The 11,048-nt window shown below is 46.8% G+C and overlaps 2 protein-coding genes across 2 annotated transcripts; one reads left to right on the top strand and one right to left on the bottom strand.

Annotated features, from left to right (window-relative positions):
* Positions 1-2,169: 2,169 nt before the first annotated feature.
* Positions 2,170-7,934, top strand: DDX27 (DEAD-box helicase 27). The gene is made up of 21 exons (XM_065754438.1): positions 2,170-2,292; positions 2,364-2,498; positions 2,583-2,642; positions 2,916-3,075; positions 3,460-3,509; positions 3,654-3,740; positions 4,050-4,155; positions 4,248-4,421; positions 4,747-4,897; positions 5,041-5,140; positions 5,257-5,398; positions 5,473-5,626; positions 5,743-5,824; positions 5,898-6,075; positions 6,208-6,314; positions 6,461-6,566; positions 6,672-6,766; positions 6,870-6,996; positions 7,262-7,346; positions 7,493-7,567; positions 7,824-7,934. Exons 1-21 carry the CDS (start codon positions 2,203-2,205, stop codon positions 7,837-7,839), a joined length of 2,280 nt encoding a protein of 759 aa, XP_065610510.1. The 5' UTR covers positions 2,170-2,202; the 3' UTR covers positions 7,840-7,934.
* Positions 7,935-8,054: 120 nt separating this feature from the next.
* LOC136060126 (small nuclear ribonucleoprotein-associated protein B') lies at positions 8,055-10,901 on the bottom strand. The gene is made up of 6 exons (XM_065754437.1): positions 10,747-10,901; positions 9,893-10,004; positions 9,484-9,636; positions 8,961-9,099; positions 8,690-8,815; positions 8,055-8,248 (listed from the first exon to the last, which is right to left on the bottom strand). Exons 1-6 carry the CDS (start codon positions 10,875-10,877, stop codon positions 8,211-8,213), a joined length of 699 nt encoding a protein of 232 aa, XP_065610509.1. The 5' UTR covers positions 10,878-10,901; the 3' UTR covers positions 8,055-8,210.
* Positions 10,902-11,048: the final 147 nt, after the last annotated feature.

Here is an 11,048-nt window from a genome sequence, read left to right as displayed (position 1 = left end):
TTATGCCTTTAGCACTGTCTTAGAAGTTTACACTGATGTGCATTTTGCTTTGTGGCTTCTCTCCTCTGGCAGAAAAATAAAATAACAGTGCAGAACCCTGGCCAGGCTCTTCTGCTGTTCTTCTCAGGAGTACAGGCGTACTCTCTCTGAGAAATGTGGGAAGAAAGAGGGAGAGAGCTGTGAAGTCCTAGCAGGTTAAGACATGCTCATGATGCCCTTTTGCCAACAATCATTGGTCAGGTGTAATCCTGAGTCTGAGCCTGGGGTAAGAATGTCTGTTTGTCAACATTGCCAAGTAGTTGAGATATTTCAAGTTCACACAGACGCTGACCACAAAGTAATTTATTTATGTGTGCATAATCCAAGAGGTTTGCTCAAGGTCAGTCACAAAGCCCTGGGCTCTGCAGCTAGTTCAATGATTCTTCACTATCTTGGGACAAATACTATGCTTTTTCACAGTTCACCAGTCTTACCTTGTAGCAGAAATGCTGAGTCGTGGCTTGAAGCAGTGATGGAGCACAGGTGGGAAGGCAGGGCAACCCTGGAGCTCAGGTGCATGCAGTACATCCAAGTGACTGGAAGGGCTGGAGCCAAGATCCACCCCTTCCCAGCCCTCATTTGATGGTTGGTAATAGAGGCAAGGGGAACTTTATGGAGATCCCTGTGTACCTGGGTCCTTCTATGGGTAAGAAGTGTTTGTATAAATAAATGTAACGTCAATCAGGAAAGAAAACATCAAATGTTAGGAGCTGGAAGAAAGGAGCAGATCCACTCGAGCATCATTTTCTCTTTAAATCACTACCATTGTTGTTGAAGAAATGGAAATTGAAACGGGAAAAAACACCCAAGGTTATCTACACATTGTAAATCGTTATTTGGTCTGAAGGGAAAAACAGACCTTGTGTTAATTGCAGCCCTGGCCTTTTCCTGGCTGTGTTTCAGACCCCGGTAAAAATCCTCACAGGGCAAGAAGTGAACCGTTGTGTAAGTGCTCCCCGGGAAAAACTGATGTGCAAAATGAAATGCCAGAGGTGCTAAAATCTAGGTCTACTACACTTGGTTCAAAACTAAAGAGGACTCTTTCAAAACGTCACTTGAAACCTCTCCTATTTAACTTCGTGCCCTATTTTTCTGTTCGGTTACCGCACCCCGCTTCAGACAAGGTACAGTCGCAGATTGCCCTCTGGTGGTTCCTCAGTCAGGATGCTACGCCGGGCTTAAAGCTGGCAAAGCAATCAAAATAATCAACTGCACCTCCTGTCAGCCACAGCTGAGTGAAAGAGCAGAGCCTATCCATATATCCATAAAGCACGTCGGATAATTGAAAACATGCCCTTTCTCCCTGTCATACTACATCCGTTCTTGCTTGTCTTCAACACCTTTAATTAACTGCACACTGCCAATCACTCTCCTCAGCCTTCAGCACCTTTTTGAGATGCAGAACATTTGATGAAATGATCTGCTGGGCAGCCATCAAACACTGAGAGAGAGCAGAACGGAGTGGTAAGCCGCTCTTTATCGACATTACCGTATCATAGGCAGGTTGGGAAACTTTGGGATGCTAATGCAACTCAAGAGTTGCTTCTGACATTGACCTCTGAAGTGCTGGCATTAGCAGTTAGGTAGACTGGCATCACCAATTATGCTGGCATTCAGATAGCAGCTCCTTCCACCTTGGGTTTACCACTTTTGTGTGTATTTTTTATTTTTGTTTCGTAGATATCGATGCGGTTGCCATTGGCCAATCTTTACTTTGGGAGGTAGGCAATGGAAGAAGCAAGATTGTTTCCCAAAAGGGCTGATCCAGAAAGAAGAAAGCACCTTCATCACTGTCCACCTGAGGAGGTTATGCCATGGAAGGCAGTTCTAGTTTGCTGAGGAGTTCCCTTCAGCGTAAGCAAATGAAGAAATGCAGATCGGGCTCTATTGCATCTCCAGAAAGCACCTGCACTAATCGCATGCAAAATTAAGCGAGCCGTAAGTTGACTATGGGACAGCAATGCCACTTTTTAAAGCCTACCTGACCCCAAAAGGGGAAAAAATCTACCTAATTTGACAGGCTGCACGAAGACCAGCAGGGACCGCCCTCACCCCCCTCACGGCGCCGCCTCTTTCAGTTCCCGTTCCCGTCCCTGCTGCTGCCGCGCATGCGCAGCTGCGGGCCCACGCGGTGCTGTGCGTTACGCGGGGCGGGGGCCGGACATGCTGCGGAGCCTGGGCCTGGTGGGCACCATCGCGGAGGGGGACGAGGTGCCCGAAGAGCCCGAGTCGGGAGATTCTGAGGATGAAGAGGTGGGGTCGGGTCGGGTCGGGTCGGTTCATCTCGGCCGCCTCGCGGTCGCCGATCATCGGTGTCGTTGCAGGAGCCGCTGCCGGCGCCGGGCCCCGTGCGGCGGGGAGCGGCGGGAGGGGACTTCAGCGCCGCCTTCGTCTTCGGAGAGGCGGAGGGCGGCGGGGAGGGCGCGTGGGCGGCGGCGCTGAGGCAGCTCCGCGGGAAGGTGAGAGCCCTGCGGCCGGCAGCGCGACCCCACGCGCTCTCCCGCTCTCCTCTCACTGCGCCTTGCTTTTATTTTCCTGCCTAGAGATCGGCTACCACGCTGGATGAGAAGATTGAGAAAGTGAGGCAGAAAAGGAAGTGCCAGGTCGGGCTGTCTCCGCGTGCCTCCTTACTGCGCGGGCTGGGATGCGTTTGGTCCCTCAGATCGCGGCTCGGCTGGCGGTGCTCGAGCTGCCGTGCTGTGGGCTGAATTGGTAACGCATACAGCGAAGCAGTGGGTCTGAGTGGGCTCATAACAAAACAAAAAAACCTCACAGAGGCGTAACGTTTCCTTCTTTATCCATTCCACATAATCCATTCTTTCTGCATTTCACTTTATCCAGTTTGCTTATCCAGTTTATTTTCTACTCCTGTCCAGGAAAAAGAAGCTAAGCAAGCAAAAGTGAAAGATGGTGATGCAGAAACTGAGGATAATCACTCTGAAAAAAGGGAATGTGAGGACTTTGGTAGAGAGGAAGAAGAAGAAGACAATGAGTCCCAGTACTCATTGGATGATGAAACAATCTTCACTAAAGCAGGTACGTAGATGGAGCAGAAATGGGACAGGCCACCGATTTGCTGGAGAACAAAATGAAAATTAATGAAATTCATTATTAATTCATTTAATGAATTAATGAAATTATGGTGGGAATGAGCAAGAATTTCTTGCTTTGTGTCATCTGTGGATCTCTGTGCCTCTGATCAAGCTTATTTTAAATGGTAGCTCTGGTGCTTTTGTTGGACTGGTTTTTGAAGGAAGAGATTTACTTGATATTTTACTCCATTGCTTGTCTGTATTTGTTTCTGAGGCTTTTGCCTCAGTAACTTCTTAAAAGCAAAACGTACCAAACAAGGGCACGCAGAATATATTGTTACATCTGTAGGTGTGCTAAAGTTCCTGTTGTATTTCTCTTTTTCTGCAGATACAGTTAAAGTGAAGGAGAGGAAGAGATCGAAAAAAGGAGGACAAAAAGTAAGTGTTGGAAAGAAGGACATTCTGCAGTCAGCATAAATTCTGGAAGGGTTTAACAAACTAGGCCACAGGGCAAACCAGAGCCCTTTGACTGCATGTTGTGTTGCTGACTGGTTTTCTTGTTTTGCTTCTGTTGCTGTCTAGGAAGCAGAGAGGTTTTTTGAAGATGCCTCTCAATATGATGATAGCTTGTCATTCCAGGACATGAATCTTTCCCGACCTTTGCTAAAGGTATTTATCTAGTTTTGTTAGTACTGTATTGTTGTAAAGAGTGTTGGACAGTCTCCCTCCACCACTCAAAACTATCACATTCCTCCATTCTTTGCAATCTGAAAAGGAAACGAGGTGGGGTATAGTGTGATAGTTAGCTCTCTATGCCTTTCTTGGTGTGTGAGGTGCTCCAGTCCCTTACCCTTTGTTGAACACCCTCCAATAGTTTCACTTGTGATGGGGAGCCCACAGCTGGAGAAAGTATTCTAAATGCAGCCACCACAGACTTGAGTAGAGACAGCACTTAGAACTGTTTTATCTCCTTTGAAGGCGATCACAGCTCTTGGTTTCAAGCAGCCAACTCCAATTCAGAAGGCTTGTATCCCAGTGGGCCTTCTGGGGAAGGATATTTGTGCTTGTGCTGCTACTGGAACAGGTAGGGGCTTGAGCCACAGGGAACATGGAGAATTCAGAGCGTTCACAGTAACTGATAATTCTTGGTAATTCTTCTTAATTTTTCTTCTGTAGGCAAAACAGCTGCCTTCATCTTGCCTGTGCTCGAGCGCCTGATTTACAAACCTCGTCAGGCCCCAATAACAAGGGTACTGGTTCTTGTGCCAACACGAGAACTGGGTATTCAGGTGCATTCTGTCACAAAACAGCTGGCACAATTCAGCAGTGTCACAACTTGCCTTGCTGTAGGTGAGTATTAAGTTGCATTCATAGCTTGCACAGATCACTATAAATTGCTATATGGAACTGGAATTGCTGTGCTCTGAAACTGGACACTGTGGTTGTTGCAGACATGCTTCTTGTTGGTGTGCTAGAGTTTAAAATCTTACTTTCCAGTGCCATGCAGGTTTTTTGGTTGTTGGTTTTGTTGTTTTCCATAAAAAGAAAAGGTGAGGTCACTTCTGGTTGTGAATGTGTAATTAATCTGCATTTTTCCCATTTCTCAGGCAATTTGGATATACGTACTTTGTTGCACCCTGCTCAGGGAGTCAGTAGTCTGTTTGCTCTGATTTAGGTGGGCTAGATGTGAAGACTCAGGAAGCAGCTCTGCGCTCTGGGCCAGATATTCTTATTGCAACTCCTGGGCGACTAATTGATCATCTCCACAACTGTCCCTCTTTCCACCTGAGCAGTGTAGAGGTGCTCATTTTGGATGAAGCAGACAGGTAGGCTAGACAGAACGGTGGTGTGATGATGGCTTCTCCTTTTCCCAGGGTGTAAGGCAGGGTAACAAAAGACTGCCATACATTATGGTTCTGAGCTAGAACTGGATAAAGCTGCCTGATCTTGCTGTGTTTCTTGTCCGTAGGATGCTGGATGAATACTTTGAGGAGCAGATGAAGGAAATAATCAGGCTATGTTCCAAGCATCGACAGACAATGCTGTTCTCTGCCACGATGACAGAGGAGGTAAAGTAGGCTGCTGGGAAACATGCTCAAGCACAGTCGAATAGGTGGTTAACTATTAAATCTTTCACCAGAAAGTATTTTTACTTATTTATTTGTTTGTTTAACTTTTCTGGTAGGTGAAAGATTTGGCTTCTGTTTCCCTGAAGAATCCCATCCGAATTTTTGTGAACAGCAACACAGACGTTGCACCTTTCCTGAGGCAGGAATTTATCCGGATCAGACCCAACCGAGAGGGAGACCGTGAGGCCATTGTGTCAGGTGAGCAATGACCAAGGAAAAGATGGAATTAGTAGGCGGCTATGAAGCAGGCTGCTGAGAGGGCTTTCTTTCAGCTCTACTGACACGGACCTTCCCAGATCATGTGATGCTTTTCACCCAGACAAAGAAGCAAGCTCATCGTATGCACATCCTGCTTGGGTTGATGGGTCTGCGGGTTGGGGAGCTTCATGGGAACCTCTCCCAGGCACAGCGGCTGGAGGCACTCAGGTATTGCCAGGCTTAGTGGGCCATCATAGGAAGAAACAAGATAGTTAAAAGCTGGAAGTTTCAGAGAAGAAGTGAGTCTCTGTATTCATAGCTAATATCTTGGGATTTTTGCTCAGGCGTTTTAAGGATGAGCAGATTGATATTCTGGTGGCGACAGATGTGGCTGCACGAGGACTTGACATAGACGGTGTTAAAACAGTGAGTATTCGCAACGCTGATCTTTTTAACAAGTCCTTCAGTGTAGTTTCCCTACTAACACTTTATTTAATAGGTAATCAATTTTACCATGCCCAACACCACCAAGCACTATGTTCATCGAGTGGGTCGAACAGCGAGAGCTGGTAGGGCTGGTCGCTCAGTTTCACTCGTGGGTGAGGAAGAGCGGAAGATGCTGAAGGATATTGTGAAGTCTGCCAAAACACCAGTGAAAGCCAGAATTCTCCCTCAAGGTATGCACCGAAATAGATAGGAGAGCCACAGGCAAGGAAGGTTGTGATAAGAGACTCTAAAAGAGGTGCTAAAAAGTGAAGTGGACACTGAATAGGTTGCTTCTGGCATCGTTCATGCTGGATCTTTTTCAGATGTCATATTAAAATTCCGAGAAAAGATTGAGAATCTGGAAAAAGATGTGTATGCAGTTCTGTGCTTGGAGCGTGAGGAGCGTGAAATGCAGCAGTCAGAGGCCCAGGTAAGCTTTATAGAGGATGTTGATCTGGAGTCTGTAACATGTAATGAGAAGATGACCCCAGCATGCTTAACATGCATACTTCAGAAAGGAAAGAGGTGGATATTCCTTGACAACCATGTGCTTACATCTTCTCTGACTTGTTTCAGATCAATAAAGCAAAGAAGCAGTTGGAGGAAGGAAAACAGGAGGCTGCGACCAAGGGTGTAGAGCGGAGCTGGTTCCAGACCCGAGAAGAGAGGAAGAAAGAAAAATGTGAGTCATGGCTCTGCTGGGCATGTTAAATTCCATAGCTGCAAGTAGAATGTGCTCTGTACTTTGAGAGTTCTTTATTCCATGATTTTCTCTGTCTTTCTCCAGTGGCTAAAGCACTGCAGGAGTTTGACCTGGCATTACGAGGCAAGAAAAAAAGGAAGAAGTTTATGCAGGACACAAAGAAGAAAGTCCAAATGACAGTGAGTATAATTAAGGGTAAATGAGACCCTGGAGTCAATTATCCTAGTTTTTCCTTCAGCAAAATCTCTCATTGCTGTAAACTTTCATTTTAACACTTTCTAGCCCGAGGAGAGGTCACAGTTTGAAATCTTGAAATCTCAAATGTATGCTGAGCGGCTGGCAAAAAGAAATCGGCGAGTGAAGCGAGCCCGGGCTCTGCCAGAAGAGGAACCAGCAACAGTACCAAAAGGTGGAGAAAACACTTCTATTTCACTGCTGTTATATCAATCACTGTGTTGCATGTTTGTGAAGTGAACTAAGTTGCGTAGCAGGGAGCACCAAGTGGGAAGGAATGGCTGCTGGTCCTGGCCAGGATGCACATCTGCAGAGGGGAGAGTCATTGCTTTTCCTGATGGTGATGCTAAGTGTTGTGGTCACAGATATGGGGCTTTAGTAAACAAGATGATGCTCTTGCCTTTACAGCCAGTGCTCTGACTGTTGTCTCCTTGTATTAGGCCCCAAGCGGAAGAAAAAGCTGTCTGTGTTTGATGAAGAGCTTACCAACACAAGCAGGAAGGCTCTGAAGCAGTATCGTGCAGGGTAATGGCTTAGCAGTTTCTGAACTGCCTCAGCTGTAGTTGGCCTGGTACTGGGTAAAATGATCAATTCTGGGGGCAGAGCAGGCTATCTTTCTAGAAGTACTTGTGCCACTTACTTGCTTGTTTTTCTCTTTCTCTCTGTAAAAGTCCATCATTTGAGGATCGGAAACGCTTGGGTATGGCCCAACGTAGGAAAGGAGGAAACTTTAAATCCAAGTCCAGGTATAGCTCGCCTTTCTATTCCAAGTTTTTTTTGATTCCTTGTTACTGTGATTGTTTGAAGGTCCTTTTCTAACACATCTGATGCTTCTACAGCAGTTTAATCTGTTGTGGAGTCTGGGAGAAATCTAAAATACTATAATAGCACGTTTCTACATTTAGGGTGGGAAAGCATTCCCTAATGAAAGCACTGTGCTGTTCCTCATTTATCATTGAGAGGAGGCTGGTGCGGTGTGATTTCAAGGATCTTCTCTTTTAGGTACAAGAGGAAGTAACAACTGTTATACCAAGTGGGTAACTGGGGCTATCTGGACAACTCAGACTTCTCTCCGAGGCCTGGATTTCTTTTCACTGGGAGAATACATCTCGATGAAAACCTGTTCCATTTTACTGAAGTGTCAGAATAGCTTTGGACTGTTCTTTTATAGCTGGTTGATTGCTCTGCATGAAAACATCTGCAGCCAACATAATAAATAAAAGTACAACTCTATTGTGACAAACTCTATTGTTTTCCAACTTTATTAAAAAGGGCAAATTTTACAAGCAGTAAATAGAAAATATACATAGCAAAGTTCAAACAAGTGATACTGCTCAGTATGTTTCCTTATTAGTCTTCTCACAGTTGTAAGGTATGTTGTGGAGTATCTCAGGGCCTTGGTGGACGCATGCCAGGGGGAGGGGGGCCTGGAAATAAGGAAAGAGAGTTGAAGAGGTCAAAGGAAGCTAAGGTAATAAGTTCATAAGTTCATAAGGTTGGAAAGGACCTATAAGATCATCTAGTCCAACCATCCTCCTATCACTATCTCTACCCAACTACTAAATTAAGTCCTTTAGCACCTCATCTAAACGCCTCTTGAACAGCGCTAGGGATGGTGCCTCAACCACCTCCCTAGGCAGGCCATTCCAGTGCCTGACCACTCTTTCAGAAAAGAAATGCTTTCTGGTAATAAACCAGAAAGACCTTTTCCACATGCCCAAGGTGGCCTTAGGCCCCTTTTTTGATACTGACACATTACTGGCACCTAGCATAGCTAGGGAGGCACTTAAGTGTTTATCACTCTTCAAATGTGTTGTATTTTTTTTTTACATTCTATCTTCTATAGAAGTAGAATAACCTCCACTCACCTCTCATTCCTGGGGGTGGTGGTCTCATGCCTGGTGGTGGCATTCCCATAGGAGCACCTCGGCCAGGTGGCATTCCCATTGGTGGACCCATAGGTGGTCTCATGCCTGGAGGAGGTCCCATCATTCCTTAAACCAGAGAAAAAACATTCATAAATTCAATGCTAAATGCCCTAACAGTATATCAGAATGTTATCCTCAAAACCAGCTCTTCATTGCCCATCTGGACCCATAATAGAGGCTCTGTGCTGTTCCAGTCTACAGTAAATCCTACCTGGAGGAGGGGCTCCTCTGCTCATGGGTGGAGGAGGACCCCCACGCCCTGGTGTGTACTGAGTTGGGGCTCCTGCTATGCTAGCAGTGGCTGCAGCAGCAGCAGCTGCAACCGTTCCACGACCCTGAGGTGTCATCACCTGCAAACAACATCAACATGTTCACAGAAAACTGGATCTGGTTTATATGAGTAACTTTACCATAAGCAAAACTTACATTCTTGATTCCTTCCAAAAACTATCCCAGTCTCCCCCCTTTACGTTTAAATAATGCTACAATCATGTAATACAACTCCCTGAATACCACTTGAATTCAGGGAAACTCTTCTTTCAGCACGAGATCCAGAGTACCTAGGTGGGGTTAGTATCAAAATAATAATTAAAAATAAAACCAATAAAAAGCCCAAAGCTCAAGCATCCTTGAAACAGAAGATTAGTTTTTTTCACTGTACCAATTTTTCGCATTACAATTGCACCTCAATATTATACTGGAGAAGTTCTTTTTAATGGCCCATAGTATCTCACCTGTTGGGATGGTCCTCCCACTCCTCTGACAGGGCCAGCTAACCCTGCTGGAGCCTGGGGCATGGGGGCACCAGCTGGTACTCCCCTTCCAGCTGCTCTCCCAACTCCAGGTCCTCCAGCAGCTCCAGCGAGAGGCACGCGGGCAATTCCAGTCTGAGAACAGACAAACATACACAAAAAAACTTATCAAAGCAGAAGTCCTCAGGTTTTAGGAATCCCCACAGCCCTCTTCTGTCCAATGAACATCTGAGGCAATGGACAGATTAATTTCCTGCAGGGAAATTTGCTGCACTTAGAATCACAAAAGCATCTGGAAGTCTAGAACATGGCATAATAGCCATCTCTTGCAAGAACACATCCACCAAACATTCCTCCTGTTTCTCCTCAGTTCTGCACTCATTCTCCTTACATCTTTTGGAGGTGGCCCTTCAACTGTCATGGACACCAAGTTTTCTCCTCGCAGCAACACAAGACCAAGGACTCGTTTTTCTTCCCGCTCTGGCTGTTTTGAATTCTTAGGTCTAATGAGAAAAGAAAACATGACAAGGTAGTGAAAGAAAAATCACGTTGTTCTTTGACCGTGCGACTGAATAGAGAAACACAGAATCATTTGAGTTGGAAGGGACCTGTACAGGTCACCTACTCCAATCCCTGCAGTGAGCAGGGACACCCACTGCTCCATCAGTGCTCAGAGCCCCCCCAGCCTGACCCTGAGTGTCTGCAGGGACGGAGCACACACCTCATCTCTGGGCAGCCTGTGTCACTGTCTCACTGCCCTTACTGCAAAAACTTCCTTCTATACATCCAATCCAAATCTCCCATCTGTTAGTTTGAAACCAGTCCCCTCATCCTACAACAGAGGCCCTACTGAAGAACTCAAGTCCCCTTTTCTTACAGCATCATAAGATACTGAAGAGTCTGTGTTCCCTTCTTTCTTACAGCACCTTAAGATACTGTGAAGGATACAGTCTGACTGTTCCAAAGCCTCAAATCTGCTCTGAAAACAAATAAACGTGTAACACCACCGGTGCTAAGCACACCGAGAAGCCCAAACACAAGATGTACACCATCTCCGTGCCCTTTCCCCCCTCCATCACTCTTAACGGCGGCACCATCTGAGGGTACGATGCGGTTATTACAGAGCTGAAACGAACTCTTTGGAAGAGGCGACTGAGAACCGAGCGCTGCCCCTTGAGCCGCGGGGACCCGACGCGCCGGGCCGCTGCTGGCCCGCCCGGGGTTCGGTTCGGTGCCGCCACTCACTTGATCTTGCGGAACTCGTCGCAGTCGCAGAGGATGAGGTTCATGTGCTTGTCGAAGGCCTTGAACGTGCCGATGAAGACGCGGCCGTCCTGCAGGATGCACCGCATGCGGTAGTCGATGTGCTGCAGCATCTTGCTGCTCTTTCCCACCGTCTGCAAGAGATCGCCGTTTCACCGCGCATCGCCCGGCGCGACCAGGCCCGGCCCCATCCCGCCCCACCCGCGCTGCTCACCATGGTTGCGGCTCTCTGCGTCCCGCACCGCCGCCGCTCGCTGCACCGCCGCCTCCCGCTCCACCGGAAG

The sequence above is a fragment of the Cyrtonyx montezumae genome, unplaced genomic scaffold (genome assembly GCF_038088225.1).
Source record: "Cyrtonyx montezumae isolate F1298 unplaced genomic scaffold, pur_monq_1.0 scaffold_9, whole genome shotgun sequence".
NCBI classification, from domain to species: domain Eukaryota; kingdom Metazoa; phylum Chordata; class Aves; order Galliformes; family Odontophoridae; genus Cyrtonyx; species Cyrtonyx montezumae.
This window is presented reverse-complemented; position numbering and strand designations above follow the sequence as displayed.